General features: G+C 33.8%; 1 protein-coding gene across 3 annotated transcripts in view; it reads left to right on the plus strand.

Moving 5' to 3' along the window:
• Nucleotides 1-12,718, plus strand: part of UTRN (utrophin) — a 559,804-nt gene that overhangs the window by 523,987 nt on the left and 23,099 nt on the right. For 2 of the 3 annotated variants that reach the window (XM_051997902.1, XM_051997901.1), the window contains 3 exons: nt 3,486-3,524; nt 3,754-3,819; nt 11,491-11,556. In XM_051997902.1, coding sequence (XP_051853862.1) covers nt 3,486-3,524; nt 3,754-3,819; nt 11,491-11,556 — 171 coding nt within the window. The remainder of the gene's footprint in view (nt 1-3,485; nt 3,525-3,753; nt 3,820-11,490; nt 11,557-12,718) is intronic. The other variant, XM_051997900.1, reaches the window with a different exon arrangement.

Raw genomic sequence — 12,718 nt, forward strand, 5'->3', positions numbered from 1 at the left:
GAAAAACAAAAAGGTCAGTCCCTGTCTTCAACTACTTAATATAGGAAGAGGAGATGGTAGGCAAACCAACGATGTTTATATGAGATTTTATTTAAAGGAAATTGGAGATATGCTTGGAAGGAAAACACACATCTTGTGGAATCCTTCTAGAAAGGATTGTGTTTTATCTGAGACTTGAAGGAAGTCAGGGAAGAGCTAAGAATTAAAAGAAATCAACCATAGCAGAGGAAGGGTATTAAACAACAATACTCAGTCAAGTTGCTTAAGTTGATACAAATAAGGGATCCCTGCCTCTGTGTGGTGATCAATCAGCAGGGAGAAGCCTCTTGTGATTTTTTGACTGAAATTTAAAGATCAGGGCCTGTACATTAAGTCTCTTAAGCAAAGCTAGTTTTAAAGCTGGTTTCAGTATTTTATAAAGAAAATAATTAGGTTAAATCACATGGTGAGGTGCTTGAGAAGATAGATATTTTTAATACAATAACTGGTCCAGGCTTTAGGAAATAGGGTCCTAGAAAGATTGCTACTTGTCAACTTGTATTTGGATAATTACTTAACTGTCTCACTAACAAGTTGGCTGCTTGATATGCACCCTATATTGATCCTTTTGACAGGTACATGCGAAAGAATCAATTCACTTTGTAAGGTCAGTGGGCCTCAAAAAAAGTAAAGTGAGATAGTAGTGCTGAAGAACATCATTATTATTTTACCCATCATTAATTAATATGCATATAAACTAATTTATCTTGAGTCTAAATAGATAACAGAATTCAAATTACTGAAATTTTTTGTGTAGTTTTTACATCACTTTAATGAGATGGGATAAAAGGCAATTTAAAAAGCTGCCAAAGATGTATTAAGATAAAACAATTTAATAGTAAATTGCTTTGGGTCAGTAGATAGTCAACTCTATTTTTCATGCATTATGACAGGAAGAGAACCAGTGTTGATAACAAGTACCCTATAGACTTAATAATAGTTGAAATTTTATTTTATGAATTATCAAAAAATTAAATTATTCAGAATAATTGTATTAAGTATGTTTTATTACATTTGAATCATTTTTAAATTAGTAGTTTATGTATGACAACTGGAATATTCCATTACCAAGAATACTTCCTTCAGTAGACACTCTAGTATGTGGTAACTTGTTTTATTATTTAAACTTGTCCTAATAAATACATAAGCCATAACTTTCTTAAAAGGTAACTCCTAATTAAACAAGAATGATTTAACCTTGGATTTTTTTTCTTTGTTCTCATGAACCAAATGCCAATATGTTATAATATTGTTGACATCTTTAGTCTCTGGCCTCTTTGAGGGTTACTGATGACCCCAAGAATACTTAAACGTTGAATAAAAAATGTTTTAAAAAATCTTTTCCTTTTCTTATAAATTTGTACCAATATATGAAGATCTGTGAACATTTTTCTATTCAGCTGCCTGGATCTGCCATTCCTAACTCAGTTCAGGGAGTTATTCTTTGTGCCAGCTGAATTAACTTCACAAGAACCAGTCAAGTTGCCTCACAAAGCCTTTCCCATTTCCATTAAGATTAAACTATATTCTTTTAATCATAAAAAACTTGTGAGAAATACCCTAGTGCACTTAAATATGAGATATTTTCTTATGCAATTTCTATTTAAGGAAAGTATGTAGCAAATACAATTCGCAGAGCCCCAAAGTATTGTGCATAGAAAATTGTTCACATAATTGCTTGTTACTTATTTACACAGTGTTTTTAATAATTTAAAAAATTGCAGACAATTGTTGTTCAATATTAAGCAGGTTATATATGTGTTGTTATACTGATTTTTATGAAAACAGGTGTTTTGAAGATATTAAGATTTACTAATAGACATCTGAAAATATCTTTTTTTGAAAATAGATCCAAAGAGAATTAATTTAGTTACTAATTTGAATTAGAAAGTCTCTGTTCTTTGTAATTTATTGCTACAGAGGCCAAACTAATTTTTATTTATTTTGAAATAATTAGTTTTCTTTTGTAGCTGATGTATAATAGAAATGGGAACATTAGGTGTTGGTGAAATAATTCAAATGCTTCTTTCTCTTGTATTTTATTGAAGCTATAGGAGCTTTTGTTAAGCTGGCTTTAAGTTTAGTTCATTCAGCAAATAGAGTTAATTTTTACATGTTTTATAGTTGCACTTTTATGCAAAGCTAGAGTTTGAATTTAGTTAAATTATCTAAGTGATTTTCAAATATTTTAAGACTGTAAAATCTTGTTTCATTTTTATTGTCGTTTCTCAATTCTGTTCCCCTCTGCTAGTCCCCCATATTGCTCCCCCATAACAAAGTTGATAGATTATTAAGCATTTACAACATACCAGACACTGTGCTATAAGCACTGGGAATATAAGTACAAGCAGTCCTTGCCCTCAAAGAACTTGTATTTTTAGAAGGGAAGATGGAGGATAACATATAAAAGGAAGTTGGAAAAGGGAAAAGGGTGAGGTGGTAAATGTTGGTTGAATTGAGATAATTTGTGGATGTATAAGGTTTTATAGAGCTTATTTTAGAAAATGTAGAAATGAGTGAATCTTCAGTCTCATTCAAATGCTGCATTAAGCTTGGATATAATTTATTCAGGGAATTCAAAGTCTAACAGGGAGCCAAACATATAAACAAATATGTTTAAAAACAAGATATAGATAGGTTAAATCTGAAAGAATCAACAGAAGGAAGTCTGGAGATATTGAGAAAGCATTCTTAGGGAAAGTAGGAATTGAGCTGATCAGGAGGCAAAGATGAGTCAGTCCATTCCAGGATTAGAGGATGGTCTTTGAAAATGTCCAGTGGAGAACTGGATTGTCTTGTTCAAAAACTAACAAGAAGGCTGATGTTATTGGTTTATAGAGTACATGAAGGTGAGTGAGGTATAAGAAGAATTGCAAGATAGCACAAGGCCAGATTATGAAGGAATTTACAAGTTCCAGAGTATTTTATTGATCCTAGAGTAGTAGGAGCTGCTGGAATTTACTGAGTAAAGGGGAGATGTTTTCAGAGTTACTGTATAGAAAGATCACTTTTTATTCCCAAAGGAAAGCACCTAAATCTCTATTTCCAAGTCTTAGTCCCATTTCCAGTACTCTTCCCTGATCTACTTCACTCCATAGCCTTCAGCTTTGTAAATTTACTCTTCTATTTAAAAAACAAAACAAACAAAATCAGTGATGACCATCTCATCTCAGTATATATAGTAAAATTTTATTTTATCTTATCTTAAAATTTCTTTCTCAGTGAGTGATTTGGCATTTTATTTGTTTTAAATAAGAATATTTTAAATGTTTCTTAAGTAGCTGTAGTCTGGCTTCTGTTTATTTTGATTTTCTTATTTTGGGCCTGACAGAATTCAGGTATATGGGTAGGCCACATTTAAGAAGTGTTTCTTTTATCCCCAGTTGTTTTGAATTGCATTAAAGTATTTGTTCTGTGGTTTTTTTCCCCCTTTCCCCTCCTTACAGTCCTATCACACTCATCAGTATGTGGCCAGAGCAATATGAGTGAGTATATATGGACCTTATATGCAGAAGGCTAATGCTCAGATTATTTTATTAGCATGTGGTAATTACTAAACTCTTGGCAATAAATAATACTACATCCCTGGATAACAATCCTAGTGGTCTCTTTGCATGGCAAATTTACTCCTTTAATTGATCTAACATTTCTGTTAATATAATGCATCTATATTTGAACACAACATGATGTAATTTTTTTTTTCTTCCTTTGAAGCCCCTCCCAGTCCCCACAACTATTTCAGGATGACACACATTCCAGAATAGAGCAGTATGCCTCCAGGTAAGAGACTTTAACAAGATTGTTTCTCTGAATTATTTTTTGTATTAATGTTGTGTAAAAAGAATATTTTGCTGCATGGAAAATATAATTCCAAAACGAAAAAACTGTAGAAAATATTTCCCAAAACTTTTTTGAAATTTAGAAAATATAATTAATTATGATATAATTATATTTATTACTAAATATTGACTATATTATAGTACCCATCAACTCACCATATTTTGTATTAAAGTTCTTTGTACAAGTATAATGGAATAATTTTCTCAACTCAGAAATTATCTGATTATTATTGTATAAGTTTCATTTTTGGGAACTAGGAAATTATGAATTCTTAATTTTCATGAAGATATTTGAGAATTGAGTAAAATTTTGTTGTGCTTTGTTACTAATCACTCTCTTTCAAAACTTACCATTCCTATGAATGAAAATAACAACTGAAAATCAGATCAGAACAGTTCCAGACCTTATAATTGCAGATTTCAACTTATATATTTCTAGTATCACAGTAACCACCTTATTCCTCAGTTTCTCAACCACCATGATCTATTCCTTCATTCCACCTCGGCTGTCTACAGAAATAACAACACCTTGACCGTGTCATTACCAATACATTAACATTTTGAATGAAGAGTCCCAAAATTCCTTTATCTAATAAAATCTTATAATTCCATCTGTCTCAATACCCTATACACCTATTATTTGTTATTCATCATGATTTCTAATTCTTTTCTATACCTTAATACTTCCTCAGATTCCTACCCTGCCCAGGCTACGTTTCTTCCCAGTTTCAGTGCCTTAATTAACTAGTTCAGTGGAACATGGTCCTCTGTTCTTGAATCCCTACTCTTTTTGCCACTTGCCTTACACCATTCCAAACTCCAACTTTGGATTACTCTCAACATCCATTTCCTCCATTCCAACTCACCTAAAAAAGAGTTGGATAAAGTTACTCAACTAAGCCAACTGTATCTGCTACAAATTTGATATCTGATCTTAACTGAGCTTTCACTCGAGCAAAATAAATTAATCATTTTCTCCTCCAGGATTGATAGTCTATACCACTTACTTCTGTCCTCAAGAATCCTCACATAGTTCTTAGGACCTTGCTTCATAATTTAGTATGAAAATTGAAGCTATTTGTTTTGAGATTCCTATTTTTTTATCTTCTCCTAAACTCATAATAATCCCCTACTATCTTCCCCTATACTTCATTCTCATGAAGAAGGTGACCTTTCTGCCAAATTGGTCTGCTTATACATAATTATACAATCTTATCCCAGTCTATTTTTTTTCTGACAGATTGTATGCTTGTGCGCTTGCTCTCTCTCTCTCTCTCTCCCCCCCCTCTCTCCCTCCTTTCCCTCTCCCTCTCCCTCCCTCCCGTCCTCCCTCTCCTCCTTCTCCTCCCTCTCTCCCTTAGCACAGTACTTAGCATATTGTTGGTATTATATAAATGCTTATTTCCTTACTTTCCTAATGCATTGTTCCAGGCCTTCTTCCTTTTCCTATGGGTACCCATTCATTTGATGATGATCAGGAATTAATTTGCATCTCTATGAAGATGTCTCCCAGGTCCATATTCTATCTATGGGCTCTCTCTCAAATTGCTAACTACCTTTTGGACATTTCAAACTCAAGCCATTCTCATGATTGCAGTGCTTGTTCTGAACTTTTCAATGAATACAAATGCTACTATTTCCAGGATTCTAAGTTCATAGCTTTCAGTATATTCACTGTCATTACCTCTATGTTCAATCATTTGTTACATCTTGTTTTTGTCTCCATCACACCTCTTCCTTATGTCTCTTTCCTGTCACTTATACATTGACTAATGCATCCCATGCTCTCTTTCTGGATCTATTATAATAACCTAGTTGGTCTTTCTGCCTCAGGTCTCTCCATTTTAATCCATTCTCCATTGAGCTTCCATAGTTACTTTCTTAAAGTATATATCTGACCATTACATTGATCCACCATTCAAGAAATCTTGTCAAAAATGAAAATGAGGTTAGTCTGGCATGACCCATTCTTGATGAAGTGACTTGGTTCTTGGTTATAATCTGTAATCGAAGTCAAGCTCACTGGTTCATAAATTTACAGTCTTTACTCCACCTCCCCCCCCTTTTTTTTTGAAAATGGAGACATTTGCCCTCTTAGCACCTTTCCTATTTTCCATGGTCTTTTGAAAATAACTGACAATTCAGCAATTACATCTGCCAATTTTCAGCATATGAAATCATATGTCTGATCCTAATTGCTCTTATTGTACCATCTATTATAGCTATAAATGTCCTTTTTGTCCTTACTATTCATTCCCAACTTCAATTAAACTGGATTTTAATACAATTTATAGAATACTGTCCTTATAGTGCTATAGCTTAGCTCCAGACAGAACCATATATATGTGGCCAGGAGATATGTGGCAGGGAAGAGGGGACGTGTCCCATTTCTCCAGGGTGGGCCCAATTTACATCTTCTCAATTTCCCAAATAAAAGGATTTGAAAGTCTCACTGTAGAACTTCTGCTTGTCTGAGAAGTCTTTGGAGAGGAGTTGAGTTTTATTTCATGTTTTAGGCTAAATAGGAATAAAAATAAGGTTGAAAACTGTTGTCATCAAGAATTTTGAGGAGTACCATATTTAAGTGTTGTTATTTAATTCTTTCAGGAGTGATTGGCCCTTTATGACCCCATTTGGGGTTTTCCTGGCAAGATGCTGAGTGCTTTGCCATTTCTTTCTCTTGATCATTTTACAAGTGAGGAAACTGAGGCAAACAGAGTTAAGTGACTTGGATATGTCACACAGCTAATCATTGTGCAAGGCCAGATTTGAAATTAGTTCTTTCTGACTCTAGGCTCAGAATTCTGTCCACTATTCCACCTAGTTGCTCTCTTATTTAATTACCTTGAATGATATTCATCATAACATAACTGGATTGTTTTATTCATTACTTAAGCAATTTATACCATTTTTCTTTTCTCTGATATGATTTCCTATTCTAAACTCAATTATCCTCTAAATAAATTTGGCATATTATACATAATAAATAATATGGCACGTAATAAATGTTATATACTATATATACACCTATGCAATGTATCTCGAATGTCATAGAGCAGTTTTAATAAATTAAAGCTATTAGAGCATAATATTGTTGGGTTTTTTTTTTTTTTTTTTTTTTTTTGCTTTTTTGTATATATCTATTTTTGTATACACTTAACTGTCATTTTCCAAAAGGAGAATGTAAATTTCTTTTTTTTAAAAATAACTTTTTTATTGACAGAACCCATGCCAAGGTAATTTTTTACATTATCCCTTGTACTCACTTCTGTTCCAATTTTCCCCTCCCTCCCGCCACCCCCTCCCCTAGATGGCAAGCAATCCTTTACATGTTAAATATGTCACAGTATATCTTAGATACAGAAGGTAGAAATAACCCGGGAAGAAAAATAAAAATGCAAGCAGTCTACCTTCATTTCCCAGTGTTCTTTCTTTGTGTGTAGCTGTATCTGTCCATCTTTGATCAATTGAAACTGAGTTAGATCTCTTTGTTGAAGAAATCCACTTCCATCAGAATACATCCTCATACAGTATCGTTGCTGAAGTATATAATGATCTCCTGGTTCTGCTCATTTCACTTAGCATCAGTAGAGCATAATATTGTACTGTGACTTTGGGGATCTTTTGCATGTATGTGTACATGTACACATATAATGTCCAGGCTAGCTCTCTGGAGGGCCTCAGGCTCAGTCAGAGTCAGGATCAGTCCTTGATCTTTAAGAGGAGAAGTGAAGGAGGCAGGTAAACTGCCACGTGGCTCACCAAAGATGAATCCTGGACTGTGGGGAGTCTGGAGCCTGAAGTCTCTCCTCAGCCCTCCAATCCTTCCCTAGGATTACCTCACCACAACTCAACAACCACCAATCATGAGGAGAGCTGTCACATTACCATATTATCTAAACATATGCTTATAGAACCATTATCTCACATTGAGTAGGTAATTAGTCTAAAGTGCTCTGCTGTCTTAGATTCAAATATACCTTTTCAGAGTTCCAGCCTTCTACATACACATAATGAAAGGAAGGTGTTAAAAATGACCAGAGAACAGATTCCATTGTCTTAATAGAAAAATTACAGTTAATACGGGCTTTCATTAACACTTTAAAACTTACAAAGAGCTTTATCCAGTTATCTCATCTGATCCTTATTAAATCCTCAATGGTATATTCTAATTCTCTGTGAGTTATTTGGAGTATTATTCTCCCCCAAACCACAAGCAACTTGACTTTAGAAAAATCTGGTATTTTTTTCAGTGATCTCACAGATTGTATTAAAGTCAGGCAGGGAACCCAGATCTCACCTCACTGTACATACAGAATTTTTTTCTACAGTATTCTGCTATTCTTTACTTCCTCATGCATCAAGAAGAAACTGCTCTTTAATGGAGAGCAAACTGACTTTTTAATATACTAATAACATAACTAACTGTAATTAATAGAAGGACCCTCCATGAAGATAGATGATGATCAGAGGAGGGTATCTTAAAACCTTTAGGAAATGAATACAATTTCATATCATGGATCAGTCATTCATTTTATACAATTTAAGTCTTCTTCAATAGATATCACAAATGGGCAATTTAAGTATCTTCAAGAAGGTTTAAATACTTAGTTGAATATATTAGCCACTTGAGTGTTGATAGAATAGAGGAAGTTGGGGATGGCAGGTCTCCTTCCGTAAAACTGGAGATTTTGACGATATCTTCCTACAAAACGTCCATTGGATGAGAAAGCATTTATCAAGTGCCAGATGCTTTAACCAAGTACTGGGTAAACAAAAGCAAAAAAAAAGTCTCAAGGTGTTTACATTCTAATAGAAATGTAAAAGACAACATGGATGGGGAGTTGTACCAGGGAAGGGTGTGCTAGTCTGGCAAGTTGAGAGAGAGTGAATTGACGTATCAGGCACTCATTTGACATGCCTCTTGCAGAAGCATTGGTTCCTTTGCTTTGATTACTGCGGCCAGGGAAAGGGGAGATATTGAAAAAAAGAATTTGTACTTTCTCTATCACTTGGGGCTAGCTTCCAAAAATTAATTTCCCCATGGATTAGGAGTATGCAGAGTGTGGTCAAACTGAATCTGAGAGATTATCAGTGCACAGAACTCTAGAAAGTTATGTTATACTCTATATGATTTGATGATTAATGCTAGGCTCTGAGAGTTAAGATAGGATAAGATCTGGCTTTTAGGCCTTACCACTAATTACATATAACCTGTGAAATGAAAGGACTAGTCTTAGTGAACTACAAAGCCCTTTTTAGCTTTTAATATTTTATGAGCCTATAATTTTTCCTTTTCAAGGTAATATATGATATTTAAGATTTCACCATAGTATCCAAATCTTCTGCCTGCCTTTAATTCATTTGCTCTAAATCTGTTTCCTGGAGCTTCACAAAATAAGTCTAATGTTTCCAAACATTTAGAGAAAGCCACCATTACTTTCTCTTCCCTACCCCCAAAGCTTCTTTTCTTCAGACTGAGCATCCTCAAGTCCTTCAGTTATTCTTTATCAGCTAAAATTTTTTCACCCTGAAATGTCCTGATCACTAATATCCAGATACACTATAGCCTGTCAAATCCCCTGCTTTAAAATATTCCTCCTTAAATTGAACTCATCTAGATATTTCAGATGAAATTCAATTAAAGAACAGCTTTACATATAGTAAGATTTTAACTTAACCTCTTTTTGTTAAACTACACCTTTTAGTAAAATATTCCTTTATTTGTTCAGCTAGAATTTCATAAATATCTACTCTGGATCTATCTAAATATCTAACAGGATCCCCACAGACATGAGATAAGACACTGTCCCCGTTTCCGCAGAGATTAAGGTCTAATGGTGAGGAGATGATACTGATATAAATAAGGATAATACAGAAATATTTTGTAAGTTCAGTGATTGGTGAGATCTCAGAAGAAGGGAATATCACTACTGATTGTGGAAATTGATGATTCTTTTGTGGAAGGACATCTTATATCTGAACTTTAAAAGTCTCATGTGTCTGAACCTGTGCTTTTATTGGAGTAGGAAACTCCCTGTGAGAAAATTCCCTCTTCTGATGCAAATCAAAAGCTACTTTAAAATATGAAATCTTAGAAGAGTTGCCCGGGGCAGTGTGAGGTTAAGGGGCTTGCTCAAGATCATACAGCCGGAATGTGTTAGATGTGGAACTTCACCCCGGTGTCCCTGACAAGCCTTCACTTTTCTGCTGCTTCTCTTTAGGAGAAAAGAAAGGATATAAAAAAAGGAAAAGGACATCATTGTCATAGGGACCAACGTAAAGCAAAGTCACAAAGGTGGAAAAGTATAGAGCTTGAATGGGAGGAAGGAGAAAGTTATAAGCTTTTATTAAACACCTCCTATGTGCCAAGCACTCTGCTAAAAGCTTTCTAAATATTATTTCATTTGATGCTCACGTTAATATAATGGATGGACCTACTTAGGAGGTAGGTACTATTATGATCCTCATTTTATTGTTGAAGCAACTGAGGCAAATAAATCAAATGACTTATGCAAGATATTCTCCATCATATAGTTGTTCTCCTATTATCCCATTAAGGATACAGTTAAATCTCACTCCCTTGTTTGGTTTTGTTGTTGTTAGGCTTTCCCTTCCACCATTTTTATAATTGCCCATTTTACCCTATGTTATCCAGGTACATAAACATTTGCAAGCATTTCATATCACCAAATACATTTTGCATTTTCTGTTGAAATAGTTGGCATTTATACAGGGTTGTAAAGTTTGCAGAGCACTTTACAAATTTGATCTCAATTTATTTCACAGCCACCCTGGCAAGTAGATGTTTATTGTTATCACCATTTTACAGATGAAAGTATTGGATATCCTAGTAATTCCCTGGGTTATTCACTAAAACTGGCAAATTCTTATTAGGAAGATGATGACCATGTTTTTCTTCTTTTGTTCTGTTATGGCCAATATAATTCTAAGGTTGAAGTCCACTGAACTCTTGGTGTACTAGCCACATGTTCAATGTCAGATCATCCAAATACAATCTGCATTTTTCCAGTCTTTTTCGTACCCATACCATGGTACTTTCAGGCCATAGCTCTCCTGTCATCATATTGGTGTACATGGATGGCCTAAATTTAGGATATAATAACCAATTTTCTCTCATCATACCCCATATCTCACACCTGTAATTCTCCAGTGTTGCTTCTCATCCTTCGCAAAACTTCCCCACAGCTTAGCTTTTTCATATGCTTCAACTCACATACAACTTTCTGCATAAATCTGGAGAATTTATTTCCAAAAAGAGGAATGAATTTGCTTGTGTTTATAATTCCTGACAAAAGAGAATTAACTGACCCTCAAAGCTTCTAGGGTTAAAGAGCACTTTACATGAATTATCTCTTTTTATGCAATACAACTCTGGAAGTCCTTAAGCATTTTATAAATGTATTACTACTGTCTTGCTGTTTTAATAGCCGAGTATTAGAAATTTATTTTATGTGTATTACAAGCAATTTTGAAGTCTTGTGCCTTTTTATTGTGGGTAATAAGAACTACTCTAATCAGTGAATGTGTCCAAGTAAAGTGAGAATAATTTTTTAACCCTGTTTTTAATGTCCTCATTCTCATTTTTCAGATTGGCCCAGATGGAAAGGACTAATGGCTCCTTCCTCACAGACAGCAGTTCTACCACAGGAAGTGTGTAAGTAAATCATGTAATTAGAGCTGCTGGGAAAGGCTATTGCATTTGATTATGGCTGTCTGAAGCAATCTTCATTGATTGTGGCTCTGAATTTTGATCCCAATCAAAGTAGTAAGTGAGGTTGCTTAAAAAAAAAAAAAAAAAAAGAAGTCTGCATAAATTTTATGCTTTTGATCCATAATGGGATAAATTGCCTGCATTTATTTATTTGATATGTCGTTTATGCTAAATAAAACACCTTACATTTGTCAACATTTCTTTCTAAAGAAATCAGGTTACTTCAGTTAGAATAAGAAGTGGACTCATTCTATTTTTTTTTCCCTCTTTCTCATTTAACCTACTTAATTTACAAAATCATCAAGTGATTGTATGTACAACTCAGATTCATATTTTCTCCAAATTTTCCTACCTTTAATAATTCATGTTCTACATAGATAGATGTTCTATTCTTTTACCTGCTAAGAGTTGGAAAAGCTGCATTGTTCTTAGAATGAGAGATAGTAACATAAGAAAGATAACACAAAAAAATTTCTACTACCTTTCCTACTGCTTGATTTTTAGACTTTTTTCCTGATCTTTATTTTCCCATTCCACCTACCCCTTTCCTCCTTCCCCCAATTCATCCTCATTAATCTTAAGCATGAGAGAGACCCATAAAAAATATGAATTGCAGTTATATAGTTTTCTTCATTTTCTTAGAAAAGGTAGCAACTTCAGTATTCTTTGAACTTGGAGCTTATGAAGAAGTCATAAAGCTGACAGCTATTCCTAAAATCTCTTTACTGAAAGTGAAATATTTGAGAGCAATATAAGTTGATATGTACTCCAAACTTTTAACTTAACATTCTACCCAGTAACTTTAATTTTTTAGAATCCCAGAGATATGACATTAAATGCATAGGAACTCACTAGCTTTTAGTCACAAGACTAATCTTAATGAATTTTAAATAGTATAACATCAATTTATACCATATAACATTTCAACAATAAAAGGTCTTTTCCTGTGAAAATGTAGTACAGTTCATTTTTGTTATGTTATTTGTTGCTTACCATATCCAAAACCTATCAATTCTCTTCTTTGAAAAAAAAGTTCATGATGTAAAGAAAATCTTAGGGTTTTTCTGTAGTGTTCAAGGTTCTATATTATTTCATTCCTTTACAA

The sequence above is a fragment of the Antechinus flavipes genome, chromosome 4 (genome assembly GCF_016432865.1).
Source record: "Antechinus flavipes isolate AdamAnt ecotype Samford, QLD, Australia chromosome 4, AdamAnt_v2, whole genome shotgun sequence".
Lineage (NCBI taxonomy): Eukaryota > Metazoa > Chordata > Mammalia > Dasyuromorphia > Dasyuridae > Antechinus > Antechinus flavipes.